Genomic DNA, 15,434 nt, shown 5'->3' with positions numbered 1-15,434 from the left:
GTTCATCAGAAGCTTTTTTTTTTTCAGATTCCACATATATGTGTTAGCATACGGTGTTTTTCTCTTTCTGACTTACTTCACTCAGTATGGCAGACTCTAGGTCCATCCACTTCACTACAAATAACTCAATTTCATTTCTTTTTATGGCTGAGTAACATTCCATTGCATATATGTGCCACATCTTCTTTATCCATTCATCTGTCAATGGACACTTAGGTTGCTTCCATGTCCTGGCTACTGTAAATAGAGCTGCAATGAACATTGTGGTACATGACTCTTTTTGAATTATGGTTTTCTCAGGGTATATGCCCAGTAGTAGGATTGCTGGGTCGTATGGTAGTTCCATTTTTAGTTTTTTAAGGAACCTCCATACTGTTCCCTATAGTGGCCGTATCAATTTACATTCCCACCAAAGGTGCCAGAGGGTTCCCTTTTCTCCACACCCTCTCCATCATTTGTTTGTAGATTTTTGATGATGGCCATTCTCACTGGTGTCAGGTGATACCTCACTGTAGTTTTGATTTGCATTTCTCTAATGATTAGTGATGTTGAGCATCCTTTCATGTGTTCGTTGGCAATCTGTATATCTTCTTTGGAGAAATGTCTATTTAGGCCTTCTGCCCATTTTTTTTTTTTTTAAGCATCCTTACTGGAGTACAACTGCTTCACAATGGTGTGTTACTTTCTGCTTTATAACAAAGTGAATCAGCTATACATATACATATACATATATCCCCGTATCTCCTCCCTCTTGCATCTCCCTCCCACCCTCCCTATCCCACCCCTCTAGGTGGTCACAAAGCACCCAGCTGATCTCCCTGTGCTATGCAGCTGCTTCCCACTAGCTATCTATCTTATATTTGGTAGTATATATAAGTCCATGCCACTCTCTCACTTCGTCCCAGCTTACCCTTCCCTCTTCCCATGTCCTCAAGTCCATTCTCTACATCTGCGTATTTATTCCTGTCCTTTCTGCCCATTTTGGATTGGGTTGTTTGTTTCTTTGATATTGAGATACATGAGCCGCTTGTACATTTTAGAGATTAATCCTTTGTCAGTTGCTTCAGTTGCAAATATTTTCTCCCATTCTGAGGGTTGTCTTTTCGTCTTGTCTGCGGTTTCCTTTGTTGTGCAAAAGTTTTTAAGTTTCATTAGGTCCCATTTGTTTATTTTTGTTTGTATTTCCATTTCTCTAGGAGCTGGGTCAAAAAGGATCTTGCTGTGACTTATGTCATAGAGTGTTCTGCCTATGTTTTCCTCTAAGAGTTCTATAGTATCTGGCCTTACATTTAGGTCTTTAATCCATTTTGAGTTTATTCTTGTATATGGTATTAGGGAGTGTTCTAATTTCATTCTTTTACATGTAGCTGTCCAGTTTTCCCAGCACCACTTATTGAAGAGGCTGTCTTTTCTCCATTGTATATTCTTGCCTCCTTTATCAAAAATAAGGTGACCATATGTGCATGGGTTAATCTCTGGGCTTTCTATCCTGTTCCATTGATCTATATTTCTGTTTTTGTGCCAGTACCATACTGTCTTGATTACTGTAGTTTTGTAGTACAGTCTGAAGCCCAGGAGCCTGATTCCTCCAACTCCGTTTTTCTTTCTCAAGATTGCTTTGACTATTCAAGATCTTTTCTGTTTCCATACAAATTGTGAAATTTTTTGTTCTAGTTCTGTGAAAAATGCCATTGGTAGCTTGACAGGGATTGCACTGAATCTGTAGATTGCTTTGGGTAGTAGAGTCATTTTCACAATGTTGATTCTTCCAATCCAAGAACATGGTATATCTCTCCATCTGTTCATATCACCTTTAATTTCTTTCATCAGTGTCTTATAGTTTTCTGCATACACACACATCTTTTGTCTCTAGGTAGGTTTATTCATAGGTATTTTATTCTTTTTGTTGCAACAGTAAATGGGAGTGTTTCCTTAATTTCTCTTTCAGATTTTTCATCATTAGTGTATAGGAATGCAAGAGATTTCTGTGCCTTAATTTTGTATCCTGCAACTTTACAAATTCATTGATTAGCTCTAGTAGTTTTCTGATAGCATCTTTAGGATTCTCTATGTATAGTACCAAGTCATCTGCAAACAGTGACAGCTTCATTTCTTCTTCTCCGATTTGGATTCCTTTTATTTCTTTTTCCTCTGATTGCTGTGGCTGAAACTTCCAAAACTGTGTTGAATAATAGTGGTGAGAGTGGACAACCTTATCTTGTTCCTGATCTTAGAGAAAATGATTTCAGTTTTTCACCACTGAGAACCATGTGGGCTTTGGGTTTGTCATATATGGCCTTTATTATGTTGAGGTAAGTTCCCTCTATGCCTACTTTCTGGAGGGTTTTTATCATAAATGGGCGTTGAATTTTGTCAAAAGCTTTTTCTGTGTCTATTGAGATCATCATAAGGTTTTTCTCCGTCAATTTGTTAATGTGGTGTATCACGATTGATTTGCATATATTGAAGAATCCTTGCATTCCTGGGATAAACCCCACTTGATCATGGTGTATGATCCTTTTAATGTGCTATTGGATTCTGTTTGCTAGTATTTTGTTGAGGATTTTTGCATCTATGTTCATCAGTGATATTGGCCTGTAGTTTTCTTTGTGACATCTTTGTCTGGTTTGGGTATCAGGGTGATGGTGGCCTCGTAGAATGAGTTGGGGAGTGTTCCTCCCTCTACTATATTTTGGAAGAATTTGAGAAGGATAGGTGTTAGCTCTTCTCTAAAAGTTTGATAGAATTTGCCTGTGAAGCCATCTGGTCCTGGCCTTTTGTTTGTTGGAAGATTTTTAATCACAGTCTCAATTTCAGTGCTTGTGATTGGTCTGTTTATATTTTCTATTTCTTCCTGGTTCAGTCTCGGAAGGTTGTGCTTTTCTAAGAATTTGTCCATTTCTTCCAGGTTGTCCATTTTATTGGCATATAGTTGTTTGTAGTAATCTCTCATGATCCTTTGTATTTCTGCAGCGTCAGTTGTTACTTCTCCTTTTTCATTTCTAATTCTATTGATTTGGACTCATACCTTTCTGCTACTACATTTTTGCTGATGTAATTTCTACCATCTGCAATGCCATTTGATTCATTCATTTATTTAATAAACAGTTACTAAGCCCCTAAAATATACTAAACATTTAGTATATCTCTGCCCTTAAAAATCTCAGTCTAACGAGAAAATAGAGACATAAACCAGGTAAACACAATACAGTCTGGTAAATGTCATAAAAGGGGAATGCACAGGATGCTAGGAGAGCACAGAGAAAAAGCATAAAGCAAAGACTGGAAGTGTGAGGCAAGGTTTCCTCGAGTAGGGAGCATCTAAGGTGAGTTATTAAGAAAGTCAGTGAGGTCGTAAAGTATAAGGTATTGTAGGCATGTATAAAGCACAAACTAGGCTATATATAAGTCACTCAGTTGGCTAGGCTAGAGAATATGTTTGAAGGAGGAGGAGTAATAAATGATAAAACTGGAAAGGTGCAAGAAGCCAATAACATGATGGACCTTACATATAATGCTATGAAAGCTCCATTTTATTCTAAAAGCAATAAGCAGCAGCAGGATACACTGGAAAGTATACAAGTTGAGGAATTCCCATGACCTAAATCTGAATTCAATCTCTTGTGTCATTTACTTGCTATGTGACTTTCATCCAATTTGCCTCTCTAAGCTTCAGTTTCCTCAACTATAAAATAGGAATTAAAAATATCAATTTTGCCAGGATTCTAACAAGAAGTTAATTCATGTAAGTCTCCTAGCACAGGGGTCAGCAAACTATAGCTTGGTTTGCCAGCAATGAATGGCTTTACATTTTTAAAGGATTGTTTATCTAACAAACAACAACAACAACGATATAGAACAGAGATCTTATATGACCCACAAAGCCAAAACATTTACTATACGGCCCTTTACATAAAAATCTTAACCAACTTCTACCTTTAAGCACATAATAGGCAACCAAACAATAGTAACATTATTAAGGATTTTAAGTAGGGAATTTAAGCAATATCGAAAGAATTTTAAAAGGATTTCTCTGGTGACAATGCCTACAAAGAAACAGAAGTTAAAGCAGCAATAATGGATGTTGGGAAACAAGCAAGGAGAATGCTGCAGTAATCCATTAACTTTTCCTTTCCTCCTCCTAACTATAAAGGTGAGATCAACTTCCACCTCCTCTCTTTATCCCTGCAGGCTACAACCCCATATGTTCTCTGCTATAGGGTACAGCACTTAATGTTCTTTGTCACTTAGCATATTCTGCCTTTACTTGCTTGCTATTTATCCAGGCTTAAATCCCCTATAAGTGTAAGTAGTGTAAGGGTAAATATTCTGGAGTCAAACAAATCTTGTTTTAAATATTAGTTTTATCAATATTTAAGATTTGTTATTTAACTCGTATGGCTCCTAACAATAAGAAACAGTAACAGCTAACATATATTGAGTTTTTTAGTTTTGTTTTGCTTTTTTACTTCAGATGTGCCACATACTGTTCTAAGCACTTTACAAGCATTACTTCATTTAACCCTCCCAACAACCCTGTAGGATAAGGATTATTAATTACTATCTCCCTATTACAGATGAGGAAACTGAAGCATGGAGAAGTTAAATGAGTTTCCCAAGAGCTAGAAAGTGAAGGATCAAAGACTCACATTCTTAACCAGCTAGAGAATGAGAATCATACTGTCTAATTCACAGGACTTTTCTGAACACTAATTTAGATTACATATTTAAAAGGGAAGGTGATGGCTTTCACAGTCCTTAGTACTCAGTAGTCTGATAAATATTAGTTCCACTTCCCGGTATAAAAGACTATATTCTGAACTTCTTTTTATTCCCCAGAACCCTGAATTTAACAGTTTATAGCCAGTAGAAGCTTAATAAATATTTATTAATAGGTTAGATATACTTTCGGTGATTCAAATTCTTATTATTTCAAGGTTATCATTCTGTACATAACTCACAATATATTATTTCATGAATTTATATGTAGATTTTGCAGCAGATTGCAAGATTGCACTACATATGAACCTATAGCAGAACATACCTTGTCAGTTTTTTGGTTTTGTTTAAATATAAACATTATGATCAAAGAGCTATAGATATATATGTAAAGATCCCAGCAAAGTCTGTGTATAGAAAGACATTAAGGTTGGTATATCCTAAATTTAGTTCTATTCTCTTATCAGTATTTGTAACTGGTATTATATAACTGAACTATTTTACTCATTTAGGGAATCTAAGTAATTTGGGGAGAGAAAAATAAAAAGTTTCTAAACTATAAGATTACAGAGAGAGGTTCTCTCTGCAAAAGATGACTATTAAGAAAGATAAAGTATTGTAACTTCTATTTTGTGTCACCAATTTCTATTGTTAATAAAGGAAAACAATATGAAAGACCACAATTACCAGATGTCTGTCTATTCAGCATGAATGAGTCTCTCACACAGCAAAGTGAACTACTTATTTCTTCAAAAAATTAGAAATAAATTTTTACCTATAATGAGATTTTAAAGTAGACTGAAAAAAAAATTAATGAAAAGTAATAATCCTGCTACAAAATAGGATACAAAACAAAAATTCTGTTACTACTTATCAATTTTTGCCTTGTGAAGAGAGATTCTTGGCTAAACCCAAAGTTATTTGATTTCTGAGACATAACATGAAACACAGAAATACATTTTTAACATTACCTAATCACGGGGCTTCCCTGGTGGCGCAGTGGTTAAGAATCCGCCTGCCAATGCAGGGGACACGGGTTCGAGCCCTAGTCCGGGAAGATCCCACATGCCGCGTAGCAACTAAGCCCGCGTGCTACAACTACTGAGCCTGCACTCTAGAGCCCGTGAGCCACAACTACCGAAGCCCGCACACCTACAGCCCATGCTCCCCAACAAGACAAGCCACCGCAATGAGAAGCCCGCGCACCGCCACAAAGAGTAGCCCCTATTCGCCGCAGCTAGAGAAAGCCCACGCACAGCAACAAAGACCCAACTCTGCCAAAAATAAATGATTAATTTTTTAAAAATTACCTAATCAAAATGCAGCTGCATGCAATTGTGTAATTAAAATTTCAAAAAGTAAACGAAGGATAATCACCACATCAAGTGCATCATAACCTTACCTTGCAGAGCAAAATTTCCTAAGAAATCTATTAAACTTTTTAGAAAACTATGCAGAAAACTTACAAAAGTAGAACCATTAATGCTGAAATGTTTTGGGAAAAAGGTCAGGTGACAGCCAGGTTCAAAGTAAACATGGAATTCTTCATTAACCATACACTTCTTATCACAAAGGTTTGTTCCCTTCTTTTTAACTCTATGTTTAGTACTTCATTTATGATTTAGATTCTCTCTGCTTCCTGTGTCCCCCTCCAACCTAGCTATCAAACTAAAAGAAAAAAAAATTCTCCACACTGATTTTAATTAATGCTTTTCAAAAGAAACAATATTCTCCACTGATCAAAAAACCCGAATTATTCAGAAAATCTTCAGTAAAGGATTAAGGGCCCTCCAAATGTGTATAGGGATTAATGGGAAGACAATTAGAGATCATGAAAGGGGTAGGGAAGAGAGAAAAGAAGGGAGAGGGAAAAAGAGGAGGGGGGAAGCTAGCCCCTCTTTCCCAAACAAGCATCATTAACTGCCACGTATCACTGGACTTAGCATCTTCACTTTTCTAATTCATATTTCATACTTTCCTCAAAACTCAACCTTAACACCCCTTCATGATAAAAACACTCAACAAACTAGGAAGAGAAGGGAACTTCCTCAACCTGATAAACAGCATCTGTGCAAACCCCATTAGCTAATATCATAGTTAATAGTGGAAGACTGAATGCTTTCCCCTCCAAGATCAGGAATAAGACAAGAATATCTGCTCTTGACACTGCTTTTCAACAATGTTTAGCCAGGGCAATTAGGCAAGAAAATGAAATAAAATGCATCCAGATTGGAAAAGAAGAAAAACTATACTTATTTACAGGTGACATGATCCTTGTTATACAGAAAACCAGATGGAATTCATTTAAAAAACTATTAGAACTAATAAACAAGTTCAGCAAGGTTGCAGAATACAAGATCAATACACGAAAGTCAGTTGTATTTTTTCATACTTGCAATGAGCAGCCCAAAAATGAAATGAAGAAAACAGTTCTATTTACAACAGCATCTAAAAGAATAAAATATTTAAGAGTAAATGCAACAAAAAAAGTGTAAAACTTTGAAGACTATAAAACACTGCCAAAAGAAATTAAAAATCTAAATATATGGGAAGATCCCACGTTCATAAATAGGAAGACTCATTTAATATTGTCAAGATGGCGACACTCCCCAAATTATCTACAGACTTAACACAATTCCTATCAAAATTCTAGCTGGCTTCTTTGCAGAAATTGATAAGCTAATCCTAAAATTCATATGGAAATACAAGTAGATCAGTGACTGCCTAGAATTAGGGGTATGGGAGAATGAGGGATAACTCAAAAGAACACAGGATTTATATTTCAGGTGACTAAAATGTTCTATAAATTTTGGTGAAGGCTGCACAAATGTGAATATACTAAACACTACTGAGATATTTTTTAAATGGGCTACTTCTATGATAAGTGAATTATATCTCAAAAAAGCTGTTACCAAAACAAATCTCTCAACTTTGAGTAGTCCCTGGCCCACCCACCATTCCACTTTACGTTACTCCGTCTCAGAACGTCTGTAAACAGTTTATATTGTAGTGACTCGCACTTGTTCATTTATTGTTTTGAAATAACTAAATTATATGCTTTATTTTCCTTATTCATAAGCTATAAGCTTCACAAGGGTCTCTTCTACTTCTTTCCTTTTAGAACGAAGTATAATAATGGGTACAGAATAGGCTCTCAAATAGGGTTTTTAATTTTCAAAATGCAAAACATTAGAAATACTTAACATGGAGAAGTTAGCCAGACTACTCAAAAATCTCCTTTTGGGGAATACAGACATATATAAAACTCCCCAGATTCCTAACCAAACTGTTCAGAATAAAGACGAATAAAAGTATACCCAGAGCTGAGGTTTCACATTACAATAATCCTAGGCAGTAAAAGAGTAAGTTGCAATTCAATTAAAATTAAAGTCCAGAAATAAAATTAATGTATTATGGTACAGTATAAGTGCAGGTGGTCAAAGAAAGTTGTAGTATTTTCATCATGAAACACGAACACGAGTTAATAATTGAGCCTTTGTTGTTTACTTGATGATTTTATTGTTCTTTCTGGGTTAAGCCTCACAAATATTAATTACAATGACTTTAGAATTACAAAAAACAGCAACAGAAAACACTAAAACACAGTAAGGTCCATCTAAATGATATTTTAAAATAATAATAAGAATAATGCTCTATCCCAACAGAAAAAAGAAAATCTAAAAATACGTTCCCATGAAACTATACCTCAGAAACTGAAATTCAAAGTCAACTGATTTCAAAGCACAAAGAGAAATAACTCAAACAGCCAGAACCCAGTAGACCACAACAACAATCAATAACTGGATAGCAAAGGAGAGACCCACTAAAGGTTATAAACTCCAATTGTATTGGTCTTTGTAAAATCTGCATCTTTAAATAGCTGCTGACGTTTACCTATCATTCAAACCCACCTTGGAAGAAAAGTCCTTCTTCTCCTCCTCCTGTGGCTCTTACTCCTTCCCTTCTCTTCCCACTACTCCCCACCGCTTCACACAATTTTACGCTTTGAAGATGGAAAGCAATTTTTAGTATTATAATTTACCTTTCGGACATAATTTCACAAATATATGCTACCACCTAAAATAACATCATGAAATGCCCCAAGCTGTCCACCACCCAGGGACTACATTCCCATCCCCCTTGCATTCAAATAAGGCTCTGTGACAAATTATCACCAATGAAATGTGGGCAGATGTTTGTCTTTGGGGGTTCTTAAGAAATGTCCTGTGGGTAACAGGCAGGGCTCCAAGGCTCCAGGGAATGGTGGAGACATAAGATGTAAGGCGTCTGGGTTCCTCAATTACCACATGGAGGTAAGCCACAAGCCTGCTAACAAGGAGCACCTGCACTGGACTGTTATGTGAGCAAAATACAAACTTACATGTGCTAAGCCACTGAAATTCTGGAGTATATTTATTACCCTAATTAGCATTACCCAAAGTAAAACATGCATAAATCTTAAGTATTTCAATTCCCCCTAATTAAAGACATTTATAAGGGATATTTTGGAAAGATTGTTTAAAAGGCCACTTAAGTAACATTAAATTTTAAAACCTAAACAATTTTCCACCTTGATTTTACTGTAATTACTTTAAAATGATAGCAAGAGGAGTCCACTGTTAGTAATAAATTTCACTGTTCACATATCTTAACATATTATTTCAGTATCTCCTGGTTTCATGATTATTACAGAAAAATGTCTTCCTCAATTCTCCCAATTTAAAAAAAATTACAAAGTGTTTTAAAATACCATAATTCATAATGTCTAAGGAAAATTACCAAATACCTAGTTAAGGGCAAAATTCATTTCCATTTTATTGTTTTTAAAGTATTAAAAATTATCACATAGTTTTTAAGTTAAGAATTCTTCCTTTCAATATAACCATATGGCAGATAATTCTGTTCACTGTAAATGCACATACACCCATAACACATACACTTTAACAAAACCATGACATTTGGCATTCTAATAAAGTTCTCCCTCCTATCCTTCACAAAAATACTTCAAAAATGTGTTGAAATTTTAGTGCTTTACTAGGTTTTTTTTTTTTAAGCTTAACATTGCTGATATAAATAATAATGATATAAGGCCTAAAGAAACCTGGTTTAGTAAACACAGACATTACAAACTTAAACCAATGAAACTCCTCCCACATCATCTTCACTCTGCCGTCACCAAAAAAAAAAAAAAAGAGGAGAAAAAAGAGAAAAAGCAAAAGAAAAAACACTTTATTTAACCTTTCTGTTGTCTTTAAACTCCATACCATTATTTTTTCCAGCACAATACAATTAAAATTAAGTGAACAGCCCACTTACCACTCCACACAGAATAATAAAAATGGAAAATTACTGAAAGTTGATAGAAGATTTTTGCTTCCACTCAGGAAAATATTCCAGAAGTTTTTGTTTTGTTTTCTCCAGAATCAGTCAACATGAACTAAAACAATTACATAGCAATTCTGTGGCACTTATAGTTTGTGGATCTATATAAATAAACTCTAGGTCCTTGATCCTTTTTGATGTTTGATTGTATTGGAACATATATGTGCTATATATAGCTTAAACAATTTTTTCCAGGGCTACATAGCAAGAACTCACAAAAACAGTAATGAAACTGAAAGATGGCCTATTCAAAAATACGAAAACAAATCAAGTATGACTAGATAGTCTCTATAAACTGGTACACTAGGCTACTTTAATGACAGTCAGTTCAAGGAAAAAAGGCTTCTAAAATACATTTAACATTGTTTATATATACTTTATGCATATCAAAGGACTCAAATGTTCTGTTGTCTTGATTTTTAACTTAAGGTGACACAATATTTCTCTCAGTAATCCAGTAAGTATTTGTACTTATACATGTTTTTCAACGCCTACAGTCAGGGCTGCAAGAGGAAGAACTAGTATTTAACTAAGCAGCTACTATGTGCCAAACATATGTTTTTTAAATTTATCCTCAGGACAACCTTACTATAAACGTCTTATCTCCTTGTTACCTATGAGAAAACAGACTTACAGACATTAGGTACCTTGCCTAAGGTAAAACAGCTAAGAAAAGTGGCACAGCCAGAGTTTTGAGGTCCCTAAAACAAGTCCTTTTTCCACTAAACAACATGTGTTGTTTTTCCAGTAGTGTTCATAGAAAACAGCTCTCCACCCCTCCTGCTCTTCTGCTCACTTCCCAGTGAACAGCAGGAAACATTTCTTTGTGAGACCAGGTTCAGAAAGGAGCAATCTCTGACCATTACACAGAGCATGGCCTGCAAGGATGGAATCTGTATGACGACTTCATCCATAGGGTTTTAGCTAGATGAGCTAACCAGATGCAAATAGAGGGTGGAGTAGATAAAGTAAAGAGCAAATAATCATCCAAATACCATGTATATTTGGTTCTGAAATGCACTGTATGCCTACTGACAGCAGATTTACCTTTACAGTTGCGTTCTGCTTAAACTACTCTCAAAATAGCCTTCGAAGAGCACACACTTGGAGTAGACCATACAGGCTGCTTGATCTAGGTTTTGGATACTGTGAGGGAAAACTTGTTTGTACATGACTATCTTGACTGATAACTAAGATAACTAGAGGCAATAACGTAGTACCTCCTAAAATGTAGTACTGTGCTTCCCATGTGTACTAACGGCTCAGCTAAACTCCCTGAACACAATGCATCTAAACAGCCTAAGCTGAAGAGTTGGCTGTGCTAAGTAGGATGACAGCTCCAGTAACTTCCTCTTCCTCACAGACCTCCTTAGCTAGGCGTGTACACCCCTTTCCCCCTAGGAGGCAGGATAAAACAATTTCAAATGCACGAAATCCATCCAATCCTACCAACACCATAGGGCAGGGAAGCCAGCTTCCATTTCTTCCCCCGCCCTTCCGAGAAAAATTTTATCTTAAAAAAAAAAAAATGCGTAAGTATCATCAACGAAAAAGTATTTGCAACGAAAAAAGAGCTGAAAATATGTACTCAGTCCCTCCACACAGCCTTAAGGAAAGGATGAAAAGAAGGGATCTCGACACCGCGTCTTCTCGAGATTTACTGCTTTGATTCACTTTCCCTCGGGTCCCACCGCCGGCCAGGGGGGAGAGCTTGCGGTCGGAACGCCAAAATATGCCTTCGCCTCTCCTCAGGAGACGCGGGGGCGGCCAAGGCGACGGCGATCGGTGCGTCCCGCCTCCGACCCTCACCTGCCCAGGCCCTCGGCAGCGCCCGGGGCCCGCGCGGGCCCGGCGCCCCGGGAGGCGTCCGGGGAGGCTGGCGGGAGGCAGGCCGGCGGGCGGGCGTACGCCGAGGCGCTTAGGCCGCGCTGCAGGCCGGCGCGCTTCCTGCCGCGGCCCCGGGAACAGCGGCGCGGCCCTGACCCACAGCTCCCGGACCCCGCTGCTGTGTGTGTGCCGAACACACACTCACCCTCCCCGGCCCCCGCGGAGCAGCTCTCACCTGCGAGGCTCCGGAGCCTCGGCCACAAAGGGGGAGGGACACGCCACTCGGGGGTCCCGAATACACGGAACCCGCCCCCAGAGTCCCGGGCCCTGGGCGCGGACCACCCCCCTCCCAAACACACACACACACACACGCACGCACGCACACCCCGGAACCTTCGCCGCTTCCGACAGAGACGCGGGTCATCCCCGCACCCGACACACACCCACTCGCTGTGGGTCCTCAGGCCGCCTCCCCGCCTGCCGAAGTCACAACTCGCACACCCCCAGGCACATCTGTCCCTCTCCCACCTCATTTCCCCGGGGACGCGCTCCTCTTCCCAACACTCTCGATCCTACTCGGAGGCACAAAAACACTCTACCTCATTCTCTTCCTCTGGCCCAGAAGGAGCAACAGCAGCCATTTCCCCGCGGCAGGGGAAACACACACACAAACACGCGCGCGCGCGCGCGCACCAGGCCCCCACAGATGCTTCCCCTCCGGAGCCGCGGCCGCAGACGCAAACACAAACACCCACTGGCGGGCCTCGCTACCGCCCGCCCTGAAGGGAATCCGCGGCCGCGGCCGCGGCGGCGGCGGGCAGGGCCCGGATCCCGGTTCGCGGGTGGGCGGGCGGGCGCGCAGGGCGCCCGGGCCTGGGGTCGCCGAGGGCCTGCGCCCCCTCCTCACCTGCATTCAGCGCGCCGGGGTCCGGGCGGCGACGGCGGCGGCGGCGGCGGGGCGGCTGCTGCTGGTGCTGGTGCTGCGGCGGCGGGGGAGGCGGCGGCGGCGGTGGCGGCGGGGCTGAGGGCAGCAAAGACATGCAGGCAGCCCGCCGGGGGAAGAGGCACCGGCCGGAGGGGACGCGGGGCGGGCGGGCCGGGCCGGGCCGCCTGAGGAACGGCAGACGCGGCGGCGAGGAGGGCGGCTGAGGGGAGCGAGGAGACGGATGGGGGGCTGGGAGGGGGCCGCGCCGCCGGGCTTCGGGGACGGTGACCCTGGGCGCGCAGGAGAGGCCCCGCGGCCGCGGCCGCCGACGCGAAGGGCTCTGCTGGAGGAAGCTGCGCCCCCGCAGCCGCCGGAGCCGCGGCTATTACTCGGAGAGCCGCACAGAGCCTGGCCTTGGCCTTGGCCTCCTGGCGCCGGGGCTGCCGCCGCTGCGGGGGTTGCTGCTGCGCCTGCTGCTGTTGGAGCCGAAGCTGCTGCACAGAGACTCCAGCTTTCGGTGCCTCCGCTCTCGCTCACACACGTTCACACCCCCGAGGGCCGGGGAAGAGGCGTCCGCGCGCTATCGGTATTGAGATTAATAACAAGGTGCAGAGAGTGCGAGAAGGAGGAGGGTTGATTGACGTGGAGGGGCTGGCGAGAGTCAGTCACTCCCAGGCGCGGAGGGGTGGGGTGAGGGGAAGGAGGCGGAGCTCCAGCGCCGCGCCTTGGCCCCACCCCCGGGGCGCCGCGTTGGGTCGTGGCGCGCGTGCGCGCGCGGCTGCCAGCTCTCTTACCCAGTTTCTCCTTTACCCTTGCTGTTTCCTTACTCGCTTTTCTTGGCTTGAGTGACGAGCAGAGCCGGAGAGGCTGGTAGGTTATCAAAAAGCCACAACCGCAAAGCCATGGGGGGTGGCGGGAAGTCACTGGTGATCCCGCCTCCCCCGGTGTTCGTGCCTGGGCTTGGCGCTGTTTACTGCCCGCTCTCCGGAGGCGGCCTGACCGCGAAGCCCAGCGCTGGTCTGAGTGGCGAATGGGACGCCAGGTGAGGTGAAGGAAGTGACCTGAAGGAAGAAAATGTTTCCTGACACCTTCAGTGGTTTAATTTTTTTTTTTTTTTTAACGTGTAACGCCTGTGAGTTGCATAGCGAGGGGTAAATAAAAGAGCCCGTGACGCTCTACGATAATCCCGTCCTGTTTATTTTCTGAGTCTCCCCTCTCACGGTAGAAATACATTTGTTTGGCCGTGCCAGTTACAAAATGAAAACGGCAAAATGTAAACTAGGAATAGTAATGTTTACTTGGCGAATGTGGCCTTGACATCTGAAGTTTATGGGGTTTTTGTTTTCGTGGGTCAGCTTCAGCTTTTACCACGAGCAGTCCAAAAACATTATACCAGCTCTAGAGGCAGAATACTGCTGTTTCAGTTTTGCATAATCTCTTTCCCAGCGCATGCCCCGGGCTTGCGTACTTACCAGTGTTGGTCGAGGGTATATTCGCAGTGTTCAGGATTTCCCCCACCTCCCCACAGGGGTGTTGTTTAGCACACCAAGCACGTGGTGTTGGTTGCAGTTAATCTTAGGCCCTATTATTGAACGTAAAAGGCCTTCATCTCTTGGGGGGGAAAGTTGCGGTAAAAATGCAAATCATCATTTAGCCAGAACTGATCAGTTATTGAAAGAGTCCACCAGAAGAACAATTGCATCATTTTTATCTTTGTCACGCGGAAGTGTGAGTGAGTAATTGGAGAAGCCCCTCAAGACATAGAAGACCGCAGGCTACTTTGTTTTCTCCCCCCCCCCCCCCCCCCCCCGCCACCGGTTAAGTTTCCATTTCCCTCCCTAGCAACATCACCCCCTTACCAGCTTCTGCAATGGGTCTGAAAATGGCCTTAATCCTAGAAGTCCCACTTATTCCTAACTATCTTGATTCTAGGCTCACATATAATGCATAATCACCTTTGGCTTTGTAAGCAACAAAGCCAAACAAGTAACTGCAGGAGCCCAGAATAGGAAACCTGCCTCAGTGGCATCTTGCCACGGCATTTCTCCTTGGCGCAGAAACACCTGCCCCATGGAGAAATACTACCAAATGTTGAAGAAAAGAGGAAAATAAACACCTGAAAAATATAAATCAGATGATGGGATATCCTCACAGGTTTAAGCTTCTTCAAATACCTGTAGATATATAGATTCCTAGCTATTCATTCATATACCATAAACAAACATCTCTGGAGGGTGTATTATATTCCAGACATTGTATTCAACATCAGAGACACAAAAATAAGCACATGTAGTCCCTATTCTTAAGTATCTCACAGTTGTTGTAGGGGAAACAGACCCATAAACAGGAAATTCTCAGAGAACAAACCAGAAATGAAAGTATGAAAGGTAACACAAAATTAATAGTCACAATGATGCCCAGGAGGATAAAGCTGATGGCACTAGCAATTTCACTTGAGCCACGTGATACCTGCCAATCTCACAGGCCGAATAGCCATAGTGACTGGGGTGAGGAAGGAGGAGAGAGCCTCTGTGGATGTTAAAGAAGCACAAATAAACGGTGCGGTTTGCTGGTCCTGAAG

The 15,434-nt window shown here is 41.6% G+C and overlaps 1 protein-coding gene across 8 annotated transcripts in view; it reads right to left on the bottom strand.

Moving 5' to 3' along the window:
* Positions 1-13,386, bottom strand: part of CNOT6L (CCR4-NOT transcription complex subunit 6 like) — a 115,172-nt gene extending 101,786 nt beyond the window's left edge. Inside the window, exon 1 of one of the 8 annotated variants that reach the window (XM_082463815.1) lies at positions 12,836-13,386. Coding sequence is in view for 3 of the 8 variants with exons in the window: in XM_082463810.1 (XP_082319936.1) it covers positions 12,528-12,532 (5 nt within the window). In the remaining 5 variants the exon portion in view is untranslated. Of the gene's footprint in view, positions 1-8,630; positions 11,921-12,456; positions 12,648-12,835 lie in introns of those variants that run through there. The other 7 variants (XM_082463813.1, XM_082463810.1, XM_082463809.1 and 4 more) reach the window with 7 other exon arrangements.
* Positions 13,387-15,434: the final 2,048 nt, after the last annotated feature.

The sequence above is a fragment of the Balaenoptera physalus genome, assembly GCF_965194825.1.
Source record: "Balaenoptera physalus genome assembly, chromosome: 5".
Taxonomy (NCBI): Eukaryota; Metazoa; Chordata; class Mammalia; order Artiodactyla; family Balaenopteridae; genus Balaenoptera; species Balaenoptera physalus.
The sequence above is the reverse complement of the archived record's forward strand: the minus strand, read 5'-3'. Positions and strand labels throughout refer to the sequence as shown.